This window comes from Myotis daubentonii, chromosome 11 (genome assembly GCF_963259705.1).
Source record: "Myotis daubentonii chromosome 11, mMyoDau2.1, whole genome shotgun sequence".
In the NCBI taxonomy this organism is placed as follows: Eukaryota; Metazoa; Chordata; class Mammalia; order Chiroptera; family Vespertilionidae; genus Myotis; species Myotis daubentonii.
Genome location: NC_081850.1, coordinates 23,562,734 through 23,587,485, shown reverse-complemented (window position 1 = coordinate 23,587,485; position 24,752 = coordinate 23,562,734). Strand labels below are relative to the sequence as shown.

At 40.4% G+C, this 24,752-nt stretch overlaps 1 protein-coding gene across 17 annotated transcripts in view; it reads right to left on the bottom strand.

Moving 5' to 3' along the window:
• The window catches only part of BNC2 (basonuclin zinc finger protein 2), a 439,130-nt gene that overhangs the window by 118,608 nt on the left and 295,770 nt on the right, over window positions 1-24,752 (bottom strand). For all 17 annotated transcript variants that reach the window (XM_059656596.1, XM_059656595.1, XM_059656599.1 and 14 more), the window contains one exon: window positions 13,017-13,252. In XM_059656596.1, the coding sequence (XP_059512579.1) occupies window positions 13,017-13,252 (236 nt within the window). The remainder of the gene's footprint in view (window positions 1-13,016; window positions 13,253-24,752) is intronic.

The following is a 24,752-nucleotide window of genomic DNA, read 5'->3' as shown; positions in this document are numbered from 1 at the left end:
CAACCAGGATATGTTTAAAATTCTTTAAAGCATTAACTTTTCAAGTAAGTTGGAAATATGCCCCAACAAGCTATTTACATAGAACTCATTATTGCTCTAATTATAGGTCATGTTTATATATATATTTATTAGAAAATACACACGGATTACCTCTGCTTTTCTTTAGCTTAACTTGAGCCCCAACGTCCACCAAACCGAGGGCTACATAGAGAGGATCGTGGTGTCAGTCTCTTTACCATCTGAATACAGCAGCCACTCAAGTAAATATTTATTGAAAGAATACATTTTCCTAAACCCTCAAAATAGAAAAAACAAACACAATGTAAGGAAAATTTGCCACTTAATGGAATATTAAAAAAGGAGTGGAGGACCAAATTTGAAACAGTCTGTACATTAAGTAATGATAACACATTAAATTATAAATATTAAATTAATAAAATGGGTAATGTATAATTAATTTCCATTCACCACCTCTAACTTCCCTGTAAGTTTTCTGGACTTACCTCCCCAAATTTTAACCAGATGTCGCAGTTCATATTTTTTATTCAAAATTAATATGCATAGTTAAAAAACCCAATTTTCTTTCTATAACCGATTCTCCTACCATTCAACTATTTGACATGTTTTTTTAATCTTGTAACTCAAAGATACAACCCAGAAGGATGAGAAATTAATTTGAAATTCTTGCAGAAGAGGTTTACAGAAGCAAATACTAGAATTTTACAGAAGGGGAATTCATCACTAGAAAGATATCTGCATATCTGTATATGTACTGAAAATAATAAAATCATTTGAACATTATATGTTTCTGACTTTTCATTAATCCAGACTGATTTACTCACTAACGTAATTACTAGTGTTTTCCCATACCACATATGAAAATATGCATATTATGATCAGGTACCTGGGTACATGGGTCCTTATAAATTAAAATAAGGGAAATGTCTGCTCCTCACAAACACCAAAAACTAATCTAAAACTTTGATTTAGAGGAAACCAAATATTTCTCAAATCCTTAAAATAAATGTTATAGATGATTTTTTCAACAGTTTTTATCTTAGAGGGCTATCTTTATCAGACACAAGCATGACTGCCTACAAAAAGTGCATAAGCAAAGGGAGCTAATGGCTTTGCTTAATTAAAATGTAAAAGTTCATCATCTTAATTCCATTTATATGACTTTAAAGGAGGCTTCAGTAAGTCACTCTCTTGACAAGAGCATCCGGATTGCAGAGAAGGCTACAAAGGCCTTAATGACATTTACACCCCTAATAAGAGCTGTTCACACTTCATGGTTTTTCCTTGTTATTGCTCAGGACAGACACTAGCACCTCATTGAAAGATCAGTGCTGCAGGGGGAAAAGGCCCCTGGAGACACCTCAGACTTGAGGAAAAGCACTAAATCAGGTGATGCTACATAGATGACATGTTTGATTCTCTGCGATTCTCACTCACCCTATGGCCATGGATTTGAGGCAGTTAACACATTGCCAATCAAACCCTCCCCCACTCCCAGAAGAGCGGGCCATCCCCTCCTGCAGCAGGCATATTGAGGGCTAGGGAGAAAAGAAATACACTTCTTTCAGGTGCCCTAGGTCTGGCAGGATCCAAATGTCTTGTACTGATCTCAGTTAATCTCCATCGATGTGCAGCTGAATGAATAAAACACTGACCTTTTCACCTAAGAGACCACAATTTGAATCCAATGTAAAGTCACCAGAGGATCAATGGACAGAGGCACTCATCATTTTAACACAATAAAGCACTGCGAAAAGGGAAAGGGGGAAAAAAGTTTTGGGGTGTGTGTGTGTGTGTGTGTGTGTGTGTGTGTGTGTGTGACCATGGTTTTGGCTACAGATTCAACCCGGTTTCCCTGGCTCAGCTATTATGAATTGGATCTCTGATTCAGAATTGAAAAGCTCCCAGCACTGCCCCTATGGATCTCAAAATCTGGCACAAGCCCATGGCTACTGCAAGGCAGACATTCCCTCACATGTCAATACGTGGAAAAGCAATCCCTGCTGGTGATGGAATGATGGCTGACTCAATGGAATATACTCAGCATGAACTCTAATCCTGGCAGAGATGACAGGACGCGGACACAAGTAGCTCTTAATTACTCTTTCAAGAGGAATTTAAGTTTATTTTGTTGTTGTTAATTTAAAATTTCAAGACATGTCTGCATACTGTGAAACGAAGCAAATGAATGAACCAATTTAAGGTGCATCCCTGGCTACCTAATTTGGTGTCTTCTCAACACACCAAAAAGTAAACAGGCTTAATATTAATGGGTACTCTAGAGACAGAAACCTACAGGATACATACTCTCTATAGTTTAAATGTCAATTTCTCTGAAGCCTGGCCTTAACCTGACCAAAGTTTTCAGTGGTCTGTGTTCCAAACATCCTCCTGTTTATTCCACTGAGGAATCTGAAGCGGGGGTGGAGGAGGGGGGGTGGGGAAATGCCTGTTGTTTATAGTATTCCTGCAGCACTGTATCCCACAGAGGGTGCAGTGTGCACCAGTCTTCGAGTTACATTTATTCAACTGCTATTTTTGAAACCAAAAAACAAAAAAAGAAACACAGCAAATAAAACATTAAAATAAAAATAGAAAATACAGTCACCACATTACTCATAGTAACTAGAAAGCTGCCTCGGCCACTGTTATGGCTTTGTTAAAGAGAGAAAATTACACGAGAACAAGAAGACCAGGTTAAAAAGCATTTCCTTACAGAAAGGACCTTCAGTTCTCAAAGTCTCTGAAAAATGCTTTCCTGGTGGCTGTAGGTAAGAATTAAACAGTAACCTGAAGATGAGAATGCAGGCCAGTCAACATCTCATTTTCTTATTTTGGGGTTTTACATATTAGGGTCTATTGTAGTCACTGCAAGATATTCCACTGTTGAAATGCAAAACTGTCACTGTCCAAGCTTCTCTCCAAGTCCCCCATCCCAAGTCTACCTTGACTGAGAAAGCAAGCAAATGACAAACAGGCAGAGAGAGAGAGGACACAACAGGTCATTGAATTGCCACTAACAAATGAAAACATTTCCTAGACAGCAAAGGGCCTCACCTCAGGGGTAGGTTTCTAAAACAACTGTTCATGAAGTCACTGGCCAGTGATCTGCATTTTTTAAAAAAATATATATATATGTTTTATTGATATTAGAGAGAGGGAGAGTGAGAGGGGTAGAAACATCAATATGAGAGAGGCATTGATTGGCTTCCTCCTGCACATGCCCCACTGGGGATCAAACCTACAACCCGGGCACGTGCCCTGACCAGGAATTGAACCAGTGCCCTCTCGGTTCATAGGTCAACGCTCAACCACTGAGCCACACCGTCTGGGATGCATTTTAAGTTCCAAAGTTATTAGCAACAAATGCCAGGTTTGTAAGTGACCAACAGAGTCACTAGTCACACCCCTTAGAAAGGAATGGTGATACAAAAACCAGGAGAATCAAAAAGGACTTCAGATCAATGGACCCAGGCCTGGCTTCCCCACGCTCACCAACACTACAGTTCAATGCTACTCACCTAACTGAAATGCAACTCTCCCCCATAAACATGTTCACACCTCTTCCCAACACAGCATTCTTCCTGTTCGGAAAAATGTTTGTTCCATCCTTTCTACTGTGTAACAATATCTTTCTTCTTCCTTAAGAATCTCCTCTTTCAACAGGTCTTCCTGGAGTAATTCAATTTGGCAGTGGTCACTTACATTCTACTAGCAGAATGTATTGGCCTGCATTCCATTTTCCAATTGCTGCTAGCATTATTTATATGGCTATTGTATATAAATCAAAAAAAGGAATCTTTATTTATGTTTGTCCCACCTGTACGGATTTAGCAAAAGCTTCCAGAAACCCACACAGATCCTCATCTTACTTTCTACTTTTCACAGCCCGTCATGATTTCACATACGAGTATTTGAAATGCAGGTCACTCAAAAGAAACAGATGGTAGACGAGGGCTGGATCTTGAGAGGATCCCATGATTCTTTGCTACAGTCATAACAGATTTCAGTTCCTGTGTAAGCCCCTCTCATCTTCAATCTGCTCCTTCTATCAAAGTGGGGGGGGGGTATTAGAAGAGGGCACCGTGGCTCAAATATAATATACATATAGTTAAACAGAAAATCACAAAGCTTTTGCTGCTCTAGAATCTTAAGGATTGTGGTAGGTGGGGACCGGAAAATTGTTCTACTTAAGGAATTAAGGTTTACTGAGCTTGTCTATGAAATTAGTTCTCTTTATCCTCAAAACTCCACTAAGAAGGTATGTATCATCAGGAAAATGAGGCTCATAGAAATTATGTACTTTTTGCAAGGCTAAAGAGCTAATTGGAGGTAGAATTGAGGTCTAAACCCAAGGCTCAAGAGATCTCCACTCAAAATTCAACAAGGAGTACGTTAGAGTGTTGCTCTAGAGATCACATGGTTTAATCAGTGCCATCACAGAGAATATCCATTTCAAGTACATCTGAACTGGTTTTTATCAAATGGCGAATGGCCAGAGAGCTGTGGGCTCATTTCTGCTCCTCTTGGGAAATACAAAACCCTCTCTCCGTGTCCCATAGACACAAATCCTATTCTAGCAGTCACTGAATTCCACACTGCAATTTGGTGAGCTATGTATTTCTACCTTGAAAGGGTAAAGGGGAGATTACTTTTATTTGAACTCTGAGCACAGAACACCAAGCTATGTCCTTGGATATAAGATGTTTGCTTTCATTGCTGTTCAGATAGTTACAGCTTTGGCAAGGGATTCAAAAACCCCTGTATTCCACTTCCAGCTTTGACCCTGCCTGAGGCCTTCAGCCACGATAACTTTAAAACTGGGAATAACAGTCTCTGAAAATATCTCTCTAATAGGGAGGTTGGGAGGACTGCTGGGATAATTTCTATAGTGGTCCAAGCACTCTGGAAAACAGACACTCTGAATACAGCACATTGCCCTGGATCATCATCCTTTTGTATATCCCTGACAAAGACAGGGGGATCTTGACCATTCATACCTGTGATCCTTCTCTTCTGAAACAGATGCACATGTTGTTGACATGAAAAGGACACGATGCAAAGACACTTCACATCATGGCGGTGATAATGCAGTATTTAGTTGAGTCAAATAATTCCTCTTCTACATCAACCCTATAATCATCTGTGCATTTTTATCACTTTGATCATACAACTTGAGTGATTTGTTTATAGCTACTTTGTCCATTTGAGTGAGGGTTTCCTGGGAAATCTTCTTTTGTGTACTCAGCACAAGGTAATCAATAAATTTTGCTATTTTAAGGACTATCAGACTCTGCTCTGGAATTTCCTAAAAATCTGTGAGGTCAGATAATACCCATAAAAAGGATGCCTAGCCTGGCCAGTGTGGCTTCTTGGTTGGGTGGCCACTCATGAACCAGGAAGTCATGGTTCGATTCCCACTCAGGGCACATATCCAGGTTGTGGCTGATCCTCAAGGGGGGAAACACAGGAGGCAGCCGACTGACCAATGATTCTCTCTCATCATTGATGTTTCTATCTCGCTCTCCCTCTCCCTTCCTTTCTCTGAAATCAATAAAACATATTTTTTAAAAAGGGTGCCTATTTTAAATAATTTTACTTTATACAATGGGGTGAAAGCTGAGATGCTCTAATGAGCTTAATAAATTCATCAAGTACTCATTCATTCTATGTCAGGTGCTTGGAAAAGTATTAGAAGATTTATTGAAATAGAGGGTAATAAAAATGATAGTCATATATGGAATGAGTCAAAACTAAAAAAATAACACACATGCATATTCACTCACAATGTAATATTGGTTAATACTAATGAGAGTCCTATGGACTATTTACTTCACTAAGCACTTCATAAATATCATTTCATTTAACATTTACAGATGAAGAAACTCAGGTTCAAACATGTAAAATGACCTATCATAAGTAACAGAGCTACCAAAAAGTGAAACTAGGATTCATACCCCAGTCTGTCGGACTCGCAAGTCCAAAATCTTTGTCACTATGCCCTCCTGCTCATTATATGTAATCAAGCATGCATTACTAGTATGTACGTGTTTGTCTGCGTTCATAAGTATATGCACAAATGTATTCTTTATTTACAATTGAATAGTAGATACCCTTGGCCTGCCTGGTTGGGGAGCACTGTTCTAAAAGACAAGGTGAAATATAAAACATCAGGATTTAAGGCTGCTGTATACACAAAGGTCTAAAATGGTCATGTTGGCAAAATAATTAATGTCATCATGTTTTTCGTCATCACCATAAACATTGGTAGTTAACATTTACTGGATACTCAGGCAAGTGATACTACTCAATACTTTATGGGCATATAGGTTAAGGGATACAGACCCTATTTTCACATATCTAGTAAGAACTGGAGCCAGGATTCAAACCCATTAACTTACCTTGACCACATTAATCTGCTGCTCTAAGCTTTCCTGGTCCAACTGTATTAAAAATAAGCAGAATGATGGCTATGCCACCACACCTGAGTGAGGCCCTGACCTGTGCTCATCCTCTATGCTGCATAGATAGAGCCAGGAGCAGCTGCTCAGCCTGGCACTACATGTCCCAGTCCCACTCAGTCAGCTGGCTCCATTTAGATACAAGCTCGGATCAGTGACATGTGGGGAGAAGTCACTCTCCTTTCCAGCCAGGTCCATGAAAATCTCTCATAAAGACCTTCACCTCCCCTAGGGCTGCCACCTGGATGAGGAAGCTGAGGCCCCAGAGAATGGAAGAGCCATAAAATGGCAGGGGCCCTAAAATGACCTCTCCTCAAATCAACTCTAAGAGGAAAGCATTCACCACTCAGAAATGCTAACTGGTCTTGATGAGAGGGAGAAACAAACTCCTATTGTGTTAGGCCACTAGCATTTCAGGGTGTACTTACTGAAACAACTAGCATTTATTCTAATGATATTAACTAAAACCTACAATGGATTTCTTATCTTTTTCTAAGCATTTGACATCTGCAGAGAAACAGGTTTGGCACCTACTATTTCCCTGCAGTAACTGGTCAGAGTTAGGTTTATGCATAGATGTAAGTGAAAAATAATACCCTTTTGAGTAAGAGTTTACAACATGCTTTCATCTACATCACTTCATCCTTTGCCACTCAAAAGCAAAAGAGGTATAAAGGGTTATCTCAATTTTAAAGATGAAGAAACTATGGCTGAGACAGGCAAAATTTTCCATATTCACATAAGTAATCAGTGGCAGAACTGGGACTTTAGCCCAATATTCTCATCAGTATTGGTTCCTCCTTTTCCATTAAACTTGGTATCCTTTTATGGACCCAGAAAAGAGCTATTTCACCTCTGTTCCACCCCCTGCACATGATAGAACCTTGAAATCTTATTAATTAGGGAAAAAATAAAATGAAAATGAAAAAACATCCCCCCCTTTTTTACACTTAATTACAAAAGGCATGGATCCCTGAAAAGGTAAGTCAAAGAGAATTCACAATGAAGCATTAACGATAAACATCAGATCTAGAGAAAAGGTTTTGGTCATGAAATAGCAAAGGTAACCAGAAACAAGATGGAATACTTAAAAATAGCCAGAAAAAATACCATAAAAGGGGAACCAATTTCACCTAATGTTGCCTATGGTTGGGCAGTTATGATCCACCAAATATAAGAGAGATCTTAACTTAGTCTGTCAGTTCAGGTTTCTTGGACCTTCTCTGTTTCCCAAACCATACCACTTCATGCTACAAGATTCTAGTTCTGGAAAGACAGCTTTGGAGTCTCAAAAACACAAAACCCATCCAAACACTGCCTATAGAGTCAGAGTTAAAATCAGATTTCAAAATTTCCTCCCTCAACATTTGGTAAGCCCTACTATGTGTCCAGCTGTGTGCCGAGGGGTTCTCTTCCTCAGGAAGCTTACCATGCAACAGCTGTGCCAATTTACAGCTTCTGTGATCACAGGAAAGTCGCTTAACTAACCTCTTTGAGCTTCAACTACTCCAAATCTTAATTTACTGGGAACTCAAAAAACTAACTAATATGGGAACATGCTGCACAAAGGGCTGTTTAGATGCAAGTGTTTACTTAATATTGATGTTTTTCTACCACAAAACACTTATTCTATACAGACCTCTAGACTTCTTGATTCTCTTCTTAATGCTTTCACCAACCCAGCTGGGGTCACAGAATTTAGTCCCCAGGAAGCCTGAAGGAAGATGAAGGGCCCTTGGACCAAACGAAGTTACTGAATATATTCTGCGAGTTCCTTGGTGAAATATCAAGTTATGCCAGGTTAAGCAGGTTTCTTTTCCCAGTCATTTAACAGATAGTTATTGAGTATACCCTGCCTTTACAGTGTTCCCTAGTGAGGAAGCAGGGGGAAAAACAAACATTTTAACAGTTGATTTAATTGATTAATTTTAATTTGGATTAGCGCTTAAGGGAAACAGAATCCTCAAACAGAGCCACACTAGAGAAGACCTGCATTGGTTAAGCTGCACAGAATAGGTCTCTGGGAAAAAGTGGGGCTGACCCCTAACAGACAAGAAATTGCCCACGCAGAGAGAGAAGTAGGGGAATCCAGGCGGAAGAAACTGTGCTCACAAACAGGCCAAGTTGAAGAAGAGCCGAGTGTGTTCGGGAATTGAAGACTTCTTATGAGCTGGACAGAAAAAGGCTACTAAGTGGGAAAGATTGGTGGAAGCTACTTACCTACTCTCATAAACCATTTATTCCAGAACACGTCAGAGCCTGTATTATGCTAATGTTATCAAGAGGCTCTAAGAGAAGAGGCAAGAGTGTACTTCCTCCCAAATCTAAAGTCAAATCTCAAATCTCCAGAAGACTAATGCTTCGCCCCAAACCATCCCCAATACTCTGGGACATGTTCTTCTAAAGTGCTGATTGTTCTATTAGTTCTGATGGTTTCAAGACACAGGTGATTTGAAACGTGCATCACTATTCATTCTCTCACAAGGCCTGACGCCTCAGCTAATTATTCCAAGTGTCTGACATGGTTCCCTGAATTATGGCAGGACTCATTTGCAAAGAAGATTTCCACAGATAGGCTCGAGCCCAGGCAAGTCAGTCACAAATTCAAACGGAACAGAGACTGTGAAAACTTGATTTTTAAATGCTTACATTCAACAGTGATAATCACCTATATTTTTATATCCTAGGCCAAAGACAGGGAAATAAGTGAGATACAGACTTGAAATAAGAATTAGTACTTAGTAGAAGAAGAAAAACTTATTTCCCTTTATATTTAGATTTTAGCATCTAATTGCATATTTCCTTTTATTGCTACTTTGTGGAAAAATACTTCAAATTTATCTCATTTTTTTTCTGTACTTTAATAATGAATAGTTTAATTGGTACACGGGAGAATACTGGACTGTTTACCTTTAAGATATTCCTAGAATCTTAAATCACTGTAGTCCAAGATATACTATGAACTTTACACCCAGCTGGCTAGCTAATGTGTTACATAGATAATCACATAAATGAACAGTAATTTTTATCAAAACAGTACAGAATTCTTGAAAGGTACTGCTAGTCTTTTAGATGAATCTGTGGCATCACGGCCATCCCCCTCTTTCTTTAAATAACCATTTCATACATGCTTGCAAATGATACTGTGAATGACATGATCCTCTTTCCCCCCCACATCCAAAACCAAAAATTCAAAATCCAATTAGACACATGCTATTATTCCACATTCAAAACCATCTCTGAAACCAGGAGTAGCTGTGTATACGTTAGGGATGGAGGTTTGGGCCCAGTTCAACTCCCCGTACATCTTCATTTGCCCAGTAACACAATCTATAGCCAACTGCTAACCAAGTCAATATGTGGTAAGACTAACAGCCACCCTAACTTGACTTGATAATTATTCTCCTTTAACTGACATAATATTCAATATACTGTTGTTGAGAGCAATAATGCTAAAATTGATGCCTTGAGGGCTACAAGACAATTGAGTTTTAGCCAGATAAAATGACTTGTACACTAATAGTGCATTATAGGGTTCCACAACCTATGGAACATTTTATAGTCTACTTGTACAAAAATGTCATATATAATTATATTCTAAGGCATTTGTGCATGCTTTATCATTACTACATATAATTTTAAAATATTGACCAATAGTCAAATAACACTGCTTTAGAGAAAAAGGGTTTATTTCTATAGTCTAGCTCTTGTTTGGGGGGATTTGCTTTATTATTTTTTAAATGAGCATTTTATCACTACACAAGTGATAACAGTTTTGTGTTCTCTGACTTCTTGCTTTTTTTCTAAACCAAGAACTGTTTTCTCCAAGGAGTAAGTAGATAATAAATGCTGAATAACAAAAAGCATCATTTAAATAAAATCTATATTATATCAATTCTATCAATAAACAAGACAGAAACTAAACCTAGTGATCCTCAAATGTAAAAATCATCTATGATTTTCTCAAAATGTCAATTCTAGATTCTGAATGAAGAAATAGATTATGTTAAATTTGAGACTTTGTCAAAATGCATATTAAATTTAATGAAAATTAATCATAATTTAAGTATAACAATAAATGACAGTGTTCTTTATATGCAATATTTGACCTCAACAATAAGAGATTTTATAAATGGTTAGTTTATGGTTTTGGTGAATTTTTCTCTCACATTAATTTCTCTTGCAATTTTGTATCTGTAAAACCTGAGCCCTCATACAAAAATGAAATATGGAGTATGTTTTCTAAGCTTGCCTTACAGCTATGTTGAAATTTTGTGGGGTTTTTTTTTTTTTTGGTGGGGGGGGGGGGAGGGGACTAACATCTATAATAATTTCAAGTAAAACAAAAATAGGCACCAGTCAAGGCAGAACATTACGACCACACCGCAGAACAACCAAAAGGTTCGGTATTTACTGACAATCAGGTGCTGCAGTAAGCTGGGTTGTTAAGATGGCAAAGAATCACAGTCATGCAAATATCTATTTGTTTGGACAGAGAGACACCATGCATATGCTCCACATAGCTTAGGCAAACATATAGTACATGCAGAACTGAAATACAGCACCGATGATCAAACTAATAAGCATCTAAGTGGAGGCAGAAAGGACAATACTAGATTGGGGCAAAATACTTGAGTAAATAAAGGAAAAAGTGCTGAACCTAGCTAACAGGTCCACTCAAACATTTGCAAGAGGTTTGTTCTTTCATGTAGGACAGGGTTAGGAAACGTCGGGCCCGAGGGCTGTATAAGGCTCTTGAAATCATTTGGTCTGGCCCTGCCAAGGCATTAGGGGTGAGTTAAATGTCTGACCAAATACAGCAGCCTAACTTTTAAGTTGATAATTTTGTATGGCCCTCGAATGATGTTATAAATATCCATATGGCCTTTGGCAAAGAAAGGTTCCCCACAACTGGTGTAGGACAGAATCAATCCAAAATGGACACTAATAATCGTGTTGCGGAAACGTCTGCAGAAAGACGTGGCCCGGATGTGTCTTGAGGCAGCATAATCCGGGATCCTTAAACTGGCTCCATGCTTTCCTTCTCCTGGCCCTTCCTCCTGGACCTTGTGCCCCCTCAGTTCCCCTGACCACCCAGGACTTAACTTTCCACTCACCCCACTGACATGTCCCCATCCTGAGGCAAGTGAGAGAATGCTTGTGAAAGTCTTCTGTACACTGAAAATGTAATAGACAAGTATTCCTATTAACATCATCATCTCATCTTCAGAAGACCCAATTTTCTGTGCCTTCCAAGTTGACATCTCACTAAACGAAAAAATATGATTCTCTGCCTCCTATAGCAGACCTGGGAGCAGAAAGATTATCCCACTTCCCCTCTTTCTCTATGCTCACTCATCACCCCTCCCTGCTCTCCTGCCCTGGCTAACACCTGGGGGGACCACACAGGAGAATGACAGGAATGTGTGTTTTGATGCCAGGTTAAAGCAAGGGGAGACTCGCGGGGCCCCCACTCCTCACATACCAAGCTGGCAGCCAAGGCCTTGCACACAACACAAGGTAACTTGGGGAATAAACAGACTGGCAGAGCCAAAAGCAATTTTTTTGAAGGGCTCAATCCTCCTGGTATTATCCCCGCAGGAAATTTCAAAAATCACTTCAGAGTCTACCTTTTCCACTATGCTCTCCTCTAGCAGGAGGGAGAACTTCTTCATCATCCATGTAGTCTTTTTGGGTCCTGGGGTCTCCCAACATGCTGTTTTCAACATTTACCCTTCAAGGGTCGTAGGAAGACAGATGGCCATAAAAATACTTCAGAGGCAAACTACACAATGCAAAACCACTCATAACATACTGCGAAATATGATGAAAGGGGGGCAGGGGAGGTTGCAGGGGAAGGGAGTGGAGGCTGAGGGCCTCCCAGAAGAGCTTTAAGACCTACTGACACCAAGAGAGGGTTCGGGCTGTAAGAGCAGGTGCTACGAAGGCCAAATCTACAACCATGCCTGCATGTTTTGGAGTGTGAAGGTTGACTGGTTACAAAAGCGGGGAATTTATAGACATTATAGTTCTTCCTTTGATTTGGACGAAGAAGCAATAATTAGTTAGGGTGCACAGACAACCAACAAAACACCGAACCTACAAATTAAGGGTGAGAACACGCCTTACTAAACCCAGATGAAATGTCATCTCAGATTTCCACACAGGCATCACCCACCTCAAAGAGCCCTCCCCCTTGAGTAGGGCTACAGCAAGGCTCGCTGGAGAAGCCAGGGCGCTCATGGTGCAGGGAGAGAGAGCTGGATTCAAAGGGAGGCACACAAAGCAACACTAGGCAACAGGCCACTGTTTCCTTCCTAACATACACCACTGAAGCCTGCTGTCAGCCCGCTGGGACGTCACTCCTTCTTTCCAATTTCCCCGCAAGCCTGCCAAAAGCACCGTTCTAACCAGGAGAGGGTGTGCCTGCCTGGGACTGCGACAGGCAGGAAGGAGACCAGGTTTGCTTGCCAAGGGCTTTCACCCAACCCCTCCTAGAGCTGGCCACAGACACCAGCTTCAATGTCCTCCCCCTACCTGAAGGATGTACCCCCGAACGTAGTCCCGTAGCGTCCAGCCCAGGCCGTGCAGGATGTGTAGCACCTCCTCCTGCTTCAGGACACTGAAGAGCCGGTCCAGCAGGATCTTGAGCCGCACGGGCACCGCTTGCGTCCCGTAGAGCATCAGGCTGCTGATGTCAAACACCACGTTGGACTGCACAATCTCCACTTGCGTGGGGTGGTACAGGTGCTGGGTGCTGAGCTTATCCAAGGCTGTGGTGGTCCCACCAAGGTTCCGGAGGTGGGTGGGAATAAAGAGACAAAGGGAGAGGACAAACAAAGCAGAAATAAGTTACTGGAAGTTATCAGGGCTCCATTTCTAAGGCTGCAGATCACCACAGGAAAACCACATTAAGTCTTTAAGCAAGTGTTTGCAATGTAAATAGTTCTCTTCCCACCTCCTCCCTGTTTTGTTTATAAATTGCAGACTGCAAAAGACAGCAAGAAAATACAAAACGTATTCAACTTTCAGAAAGAGAGCCACTGAGGATGTTTCTAAATGACTGTGGCTGACTCTACAAACCAGACGAATTAATTAGCTAATTGAATTATGGTGCAACCCAAGTTATCATGGTGTCCTCCCTTCCCCCACCAAAGAAAAAATGAACAACTTCCACCTTATGTCCTAAGAACAGGCTCGACCAATATAATTTTAAAAAATAAAATCTGCCCTAGTCGGTTTGGCTCAGTGAATAGAGTGTCGGCCTGTGGACTGAAAGGTTCCAGGTTCGATTCTGGTCAAGGGTGCATACCCAGGTTGCAGGCTCCATTCCCACTAGGGGAGCATGCAGGAGGCAGCTGATCAATGATTTTCTCTCATCACTGATGTTTCTATCTCTCCCTTCCTCTCTAAAATCAATAAAGTTATATTTTAAAAAAATAAAAATAAAATCCACCCCTTGTAAAACCTGAATGGTTTAAAGAGGAAGAGAAGCATGTTCTTCAGAATGCAGGGGCCTAAAAGGCCTAATTTCAAAGGAATAATAAGGAAAGCTGACATCAGTGTAGGGCTCTCAAGTTAAATTAACAGGAGCGAAGGGAGATTATCCAGAGGCTTAGGTCTCCCACTTTTACCTCTTGCTGTTCACCTGTGAGATTTAGTTTAGTGTTCACTGGCATGTTCTATAAAAGTTATCCAGGAGAAACAAAAACAAACAAAAAAAAGAAGAAAAAAATACATTCAAGCCATAATTTAGTCATCTTTTAAACAGCTCTGACCAAGGTTTAGTGTTAAATGAAAATGGAAAACAATGACTATAATCAAAGTTTGAGAAGTTCTGTGAATTTCAGCTGTTACCTCAGTACAGAAAACGAAGGATGACCATTTCCAGAGTAAATATTTTAATTAAATTAATATTTCAACAATTAGGCCTTTTCCTCCTCAAATCTAAGAAATTATCTCTCTCCTCTAGATCTTAAAGCCAAGATCAGATCGTACTTCGAGTCCCCATCCTTATCTGATTTACTGGGAATTAACTATTGCAAATAGTTACTATTGCAAATAATATAATTATATTTTTCCTCAGTTTCTTTAAAGTGAATTAAGATAACATTGTATTATATCCAGGGCTCAAAGAGATGCTGCTGCAATGATTAATGAGATAATGAATGAGAGGTGCTTTGAACTCCTGAAGAGGACACAAAAGCATTAGGTCAACTGTAAGAATTATACACATATGGCCTTCTGGGGATTAAAACAGATAAACACCTGAGCCTGAAAAAATGGTCATCTAATCTCTTGAGTGAGGACAGCGGCTTTCAGATAACATCCAGGCTCAAATTCTAACTATACCTGAGAGTACAGTACCCAACGTTTCTGCAAGTTCTAAATCCCTGCCTGGTCTTTCTCACCCACCCTTCCCTCCACCTTAGCCCAGAACGGTACGTACTGTACTGTATTGTACATGTGCACTCTGAGTAACTCTTATTTGAATATACCAGTGTCTCTGCATATTAATGCAGGTATTTAAAAGTGCATGCACACACACGGTTTTTACTTATTTGAAATGTAGTTTTTCAGAGCTCCTCCTCCACTCTGGTTTCCTCCTGACTTGTGGTCACTAGAGAGTTCATGTACTCTTGATAAATTGCTTTCTTACATCCATAGTGTAAAGGCCCTTATCATTTACCCGCTGGCTTCATTCAACACATTTACTCCCAGGAATACTTTGTCAAAGAGTTCGGGTTTTCTCATACTTCATTTCTTGCAGTGGATTTGTCTGATCTTTCCTATTCTAGTGGTTGAGTCAACTTTGAATAAATAGCCTTAAAAATTAATTTAACGTTTGGGAAAGATAAGGGATTCACAAGCCTAGGGATTGAAGACTTCTCTCACCCCACAGGGCATTGAGCCTGCAAAAATGCAGGAAAGAAGTATTATTATCCCCGTTCTTCTTCAAGAACAGCTTAACTACTCTGCTGAGTGGCTGCTCTGCTTCCAGAACCCAGTGACTAGGTCAGGGAAAACCTGCTCTCCAACTCTCTTCCATCAACCCTCCTGGCCCAGATCAATCACTTCCTCACAAAATACTCTGCTTATACCACAACAAATAGGAAATCGAGAGGGTTTAGTAGGGGGAAGTAATTGACACTAAATCCTGATTTTTGTCCATGTGTTTGGACCTTGTACTTATGCACTGAGTAAATGCAGGTGTGTGTACCAATGTGTTCGAAGGCTAGGTGGGAAAATGTCATATCAGCCCTCTCCCTCCCACCCCTTAAAAACAGCAGGCAGTTTTTAGAAGAAAAAGACTAACCTGTTGAGGGTAGAGAAACAAAGAGAAATTGTTCAGATAACTGAAAGAGCACAGGTGGACTAGGTATGGCAAAAACATTACCCTAGTTACGCTTTTGAGAACACCAGAGAGTGAGAGTGTAATAAGGACATTACCTGATTCCTCTTCACACTAGTAAGTATGAAATATGTTATGAAGTAGGAATTCTGTTACAAGCCACAGAGACATAGAACACAGGTCAATAGCTTTTTTCTGTGAAGGACCAGATAGTAAATATTTTTACTTCTTATGGGTTTTACATTCTCTTTCCTAACTAATCACCTCTGTGGTTATGAAAGCAGGTCAGACTGAAACTAATGGGCATGTCTGTATTACAATAAAACTTTATTTATACAAACAAGCACCTGGCCACATTGAGCTCTGTTATGGAGGATGAAAGGGTGAACTGGATAGGTTTTAAAAATTCAATAACAGATAAGGAAAGATTCCTAAGAGTGCAATTTAAGCAGCAATTACCTAGAAGATAAGCCATAGACAAAGGCTGGAACAATATTAAAATGCCCAGCTTGCATATGTCAACTGTAAATTTTGGCATAAACATATCATCAAACATGATCTGTCAAATTTCTTGAATGTATCAATATTTTCTGCTTTATAATTGTAAGGTCATAGTGAGTCACCAAGTTGTCAACAACTTTTGGGGATGTCTCCTTGAGAACAAAGAATAAGTGATGATTTTTTAAGTGTCATTAATATCGATAAACTGAAAACTGGACTTCTGCTTAATGTCGTGATCTTCCTATGTCTGAATGTGGAGGACTCAAATTTGGATCTTAGTAGGGTTAGAAATATGAGTTGGGTCAATGGGATGAAGGCAGGTTAGGGCAAGAATTTTTTCAGTGGCATGAAGTGGGAAATGATAGTCACCTGTTTCATACTTTACTAGAGGCCCAGTGCACAAAATTCGTGCACAGGTAGGGTCCCTAGGCCTGGCAGGTGATCAGGGCTGATTGGGGCCTTCCCGTTGCCAGCTGGGGCTTTCCTTCATTCTGCACCTCCCCCTGGTGGTCAGCGCACATCATAGCAAGCAATCAAACTCACGATCTCCTGGTCGAACTCCCGAGGGGACAATTTTCATATTAGGTATATATATATATATATATATATATATATATATATATATATATATGCCTAACCACCTGCTAAGTAGTCCTGTACAAATGGTATTGCCAAAGTATCATTTTCCAATAAAATCTTAACCCAAAACTGGGTATAAAAAAACATAAAAGTGAAGCTGGAGTGAGCATGGATTAGAGAATTTGCTTGTTAATCCCTTTTTCTCTTCAACTTGTTTAAGCATCTCAGTTGGAACCCTAGAGTTCCAAGAAGCACAGTTTGAAAACATACTTTTCTACACAATAAAATGGAATCAATTGTTTTACCTGCTTGGCACCTACTCTCTTTCATTCTAGTAACAGAAACTGAATTTCCCTTTGAGGAATCATTCTTCCCCTATCTTGTAAAAAGAATATTCCTTAAGCCAGGCCTGGAAAACCAGCATATCCCAGTCGCTTGGCCACAGGAATGGGCAAGTGACCTAGTCTGAACGATGAGGTTGAATCAAGGACTTTAGCTATAAGTAGTGGGAAATTTTTCTCTTTCCTCAAAATCTGAAGCTGGTAAATATATGCTTGAGAACAAAAATCACATGGAAGGCAGGTGGGATGCAGGTGGTCTGAGAAAGACCAGGTACTGCCAATATTGTTTGATCCAGAAGATACGGACATGGTCATTTTGGGCGCGGGTACTTTACCTAGAATCTTGGGATACAAAAGCCAACAAACTCTCTCTTTTTATGACTGCTTGGAGTAGGATTCTGTAACTTGTATCTAAAAGAGCCTTAACTAAGACAACTACCTTTGGGGTTTCCAACTGGATACCATGTAATTTCAAAGCAGGTGTCAGTGGTTCAGTAAAAGGTATTTTAGTTCTAGGTCAAATGCAGTTTCTCCAGTGACTGGAATGAAGTATCCTTAAAAATTTCATATCTTGCACAAATTTATAAAGTGTGATAAGTGCCATCGACATTAATAAATAAAAAATAATTATGGGGGAATAAAGGAAATGATCTCTAAGTACTAACTAAATAGCATGCATCATTTCAGGGTTTTACAATGATCTCATTTTATCCTCTCAAAAATTAAAAAACACACATTATAACTATGATCACCTATTTGGAGATCACAGACTCAATGTGGTTTAGCAACCAGTCGGAGGTCACTTAGTTATGTCTCCTAAGAAAATTCTGTTTCTGCCACATGTTCAGATAAATAGTCAATAAGGAACTCTGGGAACTTGGAAATCTTCATCATGTTAGAAGTCCCTAACTCACAGCAGTCTGGGCTTCTTGCCCATCACTCTGCTGAAGCAAGCATTTCAAAGGTCACCAACACCTGCCTTACTATGAAATCCAATAGCTTTTCTCCTTCATTATTTTCCATGATCTCTCCATAGCAGCTGACCTTATTGATCACCACTCCTCCTAAATGCTCTTCTCCTTCACTCATGCATACATTCATTTATTCACCAGCACTTAACTCATCACCGAGGTTGGTGTCGCATGCAGATGCAGAAGTAATTTATGTTGTGGCTTCCACCTTCAAAGGTAGACAGATGCAAGCACTATCCAATGCTACAAGAAAGATTTGATATAGTACTTTAGGACACAGAAGAGAGGGCAATTCTTCCAGGAAGTCATAGTCTTGTAAGAAAACTAGGAATTTACAAGCAAGAAAGGAGGAGAGCTAAGGTAAGGTTCTTAAATAAATGTGCAACAGAATCAGCTGAAGAGCTTGTTAAAACATGGATTGTTGGGCCACCTCCCCAGAGTTCCTGATTCATTGAGTCTGGGGACCAAGGATATGCATTTTTAACAAATCTCCACAGGATGCTAATGCTGCTTGGCCAGGGACAGTATTTTAAGAACCACTGAACTAAGGGTATGTGTGTGTAAGAGCACTGATATCCAACGAATGTGTAACTCTTGAGGCAAAATATTTAGAGATAAGTATAAAAAGTCAGATGAGCCAAAACTTGTAGAAAACTTATAAGTTTACTTCTTAATAGGATATAGAAAATATTAAACATTTTATAAGATAAAAGTGATTTATACTTTTACATGTAAAACTCTGACAAGTGTCCGGAAGTTTAATTAAAGCAATGACTGTCAGATTGGGGGGCAGACTACATGTTTAGCAGTGACAGCCACTGACTACGGTACTGGATAAACCTCAGCCACAGAGCCACAACCTCCTAAAGGAGAAGAGCAAGAGGGAGATGGTCATGTTTGAGAAATCATCACAGGTGATTCTGATAGAAACCACACACAGACCACTGAAAATCACAGAGAGAGTTTGGGGGCAGGGATGGACTAACAGTGGTCGGCAAACTCATTAGTCAACAGAGCCAAATATCAACAGTACAACGACTGAAATTTCTTTTGAGAGCCAAATTTTTTAAACTTAAACTATATACGTAGGTACATTGTTATTAACTTAATTAGGGTTCTCATAAGGCTTAGGAAGAGCCACACTCAAGGGGCCAAAGAGTCGCATGTGGCTCGCGAGCCACAGTTTGCCGACCATGGGTAAGAATCACATGAACAGAGTAGGATATTTTGTAATACTCCCCTAGAAGATGACTTAACTCACTGAACTTCAAACTTTATATGCCTAAACCTGGGATATGGGAAGGCCTTCCAAAAGGTATGGAGACATAGGGACTCAATTTTCAGATCCTGCAATCCTGTATTTACTCTTTCGTAAAATCAATCCACCTGAGCACAGGCCTGCCAGCCCATGCAAATTAACCATTCTCATTTCTCCTCTGAAAATAGTACCCATCCTTCTTTTTGAAATAAAGGTACAGTCTGACTTGCCTTATAGGATACTCACTGGCCCAGGGTGTAAAACTCTCCTGGGTGCCAAAATAATTGGTATTTTCTTGATGATTTTAATTGCTGCATGAAAGCTTTCCTTCATGATTAATAAAAGTACCAAGAATCTGCCAAAGGTTTCCTTGACTATCAACACTAATAAAAGAGAAAAATGGTAATTGGCGTACGAGCTACCCTTTTCATTGGCTAATCAGGGCTATATGCAAATTAACTGCCAACTAAGATTGGCAGTTAACTGCCAACTAAGATTGACAGTTAACTGCCAACTAAGATTGGCAGTTAACTGCCAACAAGATGGCGATTAATTTGCATATGTAGGCACAATGCAGGGAGGCGAAAGGGAAAGCAGGAAGAAGCCCCCTGCCACTGACAGTGATCGGAAACCCAGGGGGGAGCTAAGAGCTGGGGGGCAGGGCAAAGGCGGCCCTGGGGCCGCCTTTGCCCTGGCCCCCAGCCATGATCGGAGAATCAGGCACCTTTTCCGCCCTGGCCAGTGATAGCAGGACGTAGGGGTGGAGCCAGCAATGGGAGCTGGGCACGGTCGAAGCTGGCAGTCCCAGGATCTAGGGGTCCCTTGCCTGGGCCTAAAGCGAAGCCCACGATCGCGGGGCCGCTGCAACTGTGGGTCCCTGCTGCCCAGGCCGGAAGCCTAGGCCAGAGGCGTTAGGCCTGGGCAGGGGCGGAGCCTGCGATTGGAGGGTGATGGGGGTCAACGCCTGAGGGCTCCCAGTATGTGAGAGGGGGCAGGCTGGGCTGAGGGACACTCCCCCAACACACACACCCAGTGCACGAATTTCGTGCACCGGGCCCCTAGTACATATATGATGAAAGATTACCTAGAACCTGATATTGGGTCCCTGTTGGAATATTCAGAATTCAAATAAAATGGAAAGTGGAGCAATGATGATGCACTCACGTCTTGCATTCCTATCTATTTTAATACTGTGTCACTCTTCATTAAATATCCTGTGAGAGCGAAGCAAAAATGCCCAATACCGAAAATGGTTCCTCCGGACCCCAGCCCCACATACTTGAAGATAAGCCATTCCTTTCAACTATTCCTAATACTAGGGGTGTCATCACTTGGGAAGAGAAGCATTGGGCGCATGTAAGTGATGCCTACTCTCAAATTAGGTTTGAACGTTTTCTTGGTACCTACAAAATTTTTAAAATACTAGATACAACCTGTGGATAGGAATTTTACATGATTTCTTGCAGAAACTATGCTTATCATTTGATAAGGTAGTTACAACCCACTTAATCAAATAATATAAAACTATTTATTTTGGTTATAATTAACCATTTTCCATCTTAGGCAATTTTCCACATCCTGTTAATAAAACTAAAATTAAAATAAATTATGATTTGAATGCCAAAGCACTTAATTCTTAGCTGAATATAATTTGTTTCATTAAATACATAAAACATTTTTGACCATGATATCTAGCAAAATTAATGTTTTCATATATGACCCTTATCTAATTTGTCCCTAACATCCAGCAACTGATTGTGATACACAAATGGAACTACATGATCAAAGTAATACCACGGCTTCTAATATATTCCTCATTTCATTTTTAAAAAATCCATTTAAGTTATATATTACAGTACATCATTACATATTAACTGGTGAGAAATAACACTTCTATTGTAAACCAAATTAACTTTTATTAGCTCCACCTTTTATTCTGGACTGTTTTAGTAATTTATGAAACACAGCCCACAATTTATTCATGTTTTTATTATGTTTCTCAAAATATATGTTACTACATCTATTTGAATTGAAATGTGGGTTTAATTTTTCTCAGTTAAAATTAAGTCAGATTTGGCAAGTTTCATCTGACCCTAAGCACTGGTGGAAATTTTCATCAATTAAGACAGTTAAGTCTTCAGTGATCATTTAAACAACGACTTACAGCAACAATGTAAAGTTCCCAGTGGTGTTTGCTGTCCCGCAGATGAAGGCCAGTTTCTATGACAGACTCCAAGGGTTGTTTAGATCCCAGCTCTGCCACCTATTTGCTGTACGACCTTGGTGAGTTTACTCAGCACATGAAATGTTAGGGTGGCTCATTTTCAAAATTCGTTTGGAGACAGGCAAGCCTAAGCTTGAAGACAGACCCCCTGCCTTAATTTCAAGGAGAATATAGAATCGAGACCAAGCAAAGGAGTACAGGAGAAAAACAGATGCTTGGAGTGAAGGTGAGGCAGGGTTATAGGATGAATTTGGGTGACTGAAGGGTGCCGGGGTCCAACCCCAGCAGGTCCAGGGGTTCCCAAAGGCGTAGACGGAGTCGGTGAAGAAGGAATATACACGGAGACAGCGTTCAGTTGATCAATAGCCTAGCCAGGATCTCTAGCCCGGATCTCCAGCCAAGTTCTGGTCTGGATCTCCAGAGAGGTTCTGCTCAGGTTCTCCAGTCAGGTTCAGTCACCAGGTTCTAGTCAGGCTCTCCTGCCAATCTCCGCAGTCAGGTTCAGTCCAGGATCTTTTGCCATGTTCTCTCCAGCAAAGTCCTTCTGTCTCTAGAGAACGTTCTGTGTAGGTTCTGTGCCTAGGTTCTGTCTCTCTTGGTCCTGTCTTCTAAGTTCTGTCTTCTAAGTCCTGTGTCTTGCTGTCTTGTTACATCTGTATTTATACCAGTTGATTCAATCCTATCAATCTCTATTACAAAGGTTAGGGCGTTTCTTATCTCCATTCCAGGGAGTAAAGATTATGTAGCTTAAGCATGATTGTTCATAGTTAAAGTGATTAAATTACTCGCCTGGCACTTAGTTGAGGGGTTTTATTCCCTCCCTAACTTCAGGGGAAAATCCCTACCTGGGGATTCAACCTTTCTCAGAGAGGTGACCTTGGTTAAAACACAGCTCCAAGAAGGTGAGCAAACATATTAAGAACCATATGCCATATATGCCAGGTCCCTTGAAACAGCAAGGATGGACCGGCTCCCGGCAGAAGGGGAACTCAGCTACAATGCAGGGGAAACGGCAGGGTTTTAGAGGAGCAGCCTCTCCAGCTGCCTGGCTGAAGACCCTGCCTCTAGGAATCCTACTCTCTGCAGTTGGTCCCTTACCCATACAGTGAGCTCTACCCAAGCTCCTTGCCCTCAACTCCAAACATGTTCTTGCCCCCTATTGCTGTAAAAGGTAGGACTGGGAAACTAGGCCCAAAATGCTTGAAATAATACCCTTTGCAGGGTTGGGGATAGTGTTTTCTGATTGGATATGTCATAGGTGCTCACTGAAAAAAAGTTATCAATTTGAGAAAGAGAAAACAGAAAGATAACCATCCATAATCCCATTATCCAAAGGCAACTATTGTGCACATGCATCCACCTTTTTTAATCCATAATCTTATTTCATTGAGGTCACACTATGAATGCAAATTTCTATCTTGTTGGTGCTGTTTTTCTCACTGAGCGTAATACATTAAGAACATTCAAAATGATCTCCGACTACTTAGAACCCATAAGTTTTTACATTGATGTTTTCTCTGGATCGATCCCTCCTTTCTGGCCTACTGTCCATCACTTCAGTACAAGTTTCTAGGCTCTCCCAACTCCATTACTGCAAGTGACTCTTGGCTGGCCTAGTACAACCCTCAAGTCAGTCTCTCAAAATACTGCTTAGAAAGTCTTGTCTCTACTCCAGGGTTTCCAATGCTGCTGCCTCCCTGCTCCCAACAACAATACACAAAATCCATAACCTGAGTCAGGAGACCTTGGACAGACAGACTGACTTCCCATCCTGAAAACTCTGACATAAGCCTTCTGTTCCAACCACAGTGAGGTACTCTCTGCCTTTCAAACAAACATTCCTAGCATTTAGCATTTGGTCATTAAAGGAACAGTACAGATTTAGTGAAGAAAAAACAGATATGATTCAGGCCCTCTGGAAGTGAGTAGACTAATGAGGAAGTCAGGCCTTTTAAAATACACATTACCATGCAGAATTACAAACTGGGTATGTGAGATGAGAACAGAATTAAATGGGGATGGGGTGGGGTGTCCCAGGCAAGGCCAATTCTGCTGGGACATGAACAGGGAGAGAGGCACACGATAAAGCTAGAGAGACAGGCAGGGTTCCACCTGCTGAACTATATTTCTTAGATTTATTTTCAATGCTGTTCCTTAAGTGTCTTTCCTCTTACTTACCCTTTTGACTAGCCTTTTAGCTTCAACTCAAATTCTACGTTGTTTTTCCATGAGGGCTGGACAGGTCCCCTCATATAAGAGAAATCTGTCTCAACAATCATGGCATTTACATGTGCCAATCATGTACGTCCCAACCATATGTTGCCCATTTACTGGGTCACTTATGTGCCTATTTATGAACAAGGGCTTGATGTTAAACAGCAACCCTACCTGAAACGTAATCCCTCAAGGTGTTTAGCCCTCATACTGTTGAATGAATGAATACAGTGAAATGTACAGAGAATAGGAAAAGACCAGTATGTATTTGCACTGAAGAGTTAAATGTATGATTCCACCGTACCACCAAATTCTTATTTTCACCCATGTCCCCTTCTCAACCCTCTCCTTTCGTTTGTGTATTCCTCTAGAGAAAGGTGGGGGTAGGTAATTAGGGCAGTTTAGAGAATGAGTTGGGGCTGCTAGCCCAGCAGTAATTCTGACCAACTTTGCATAATTTATTCCCTGTCCTTCCACTTCAAGCATTATTTGGAGGTATCCAATGGAATTCTAGGCAAAAACAGTATGAACGCTAGTATTGTTAAAGAAAATAATCTAACAGTGCATAAAGTAGACCATAATGTAGATAATATAAAAATTATAGCACAGGATCACTAGATGTATGATGAATGTGCTAGATTTATGGTCTCATAGCTATAGAAAAAAGTACAGTATAGACTTTGGAAAGTGGTCAGAGAACAGTGACACAACACAATAAGACTTTAAGAATAGCATCTATAAAGAAAAGATTGTTTTTCTTTTGTAAAATGCCTGGAGATATAAAAAGCAAACTCTCTTTAGTATGCAGAACTTTCTCTGGAAAAAAGGGGAGG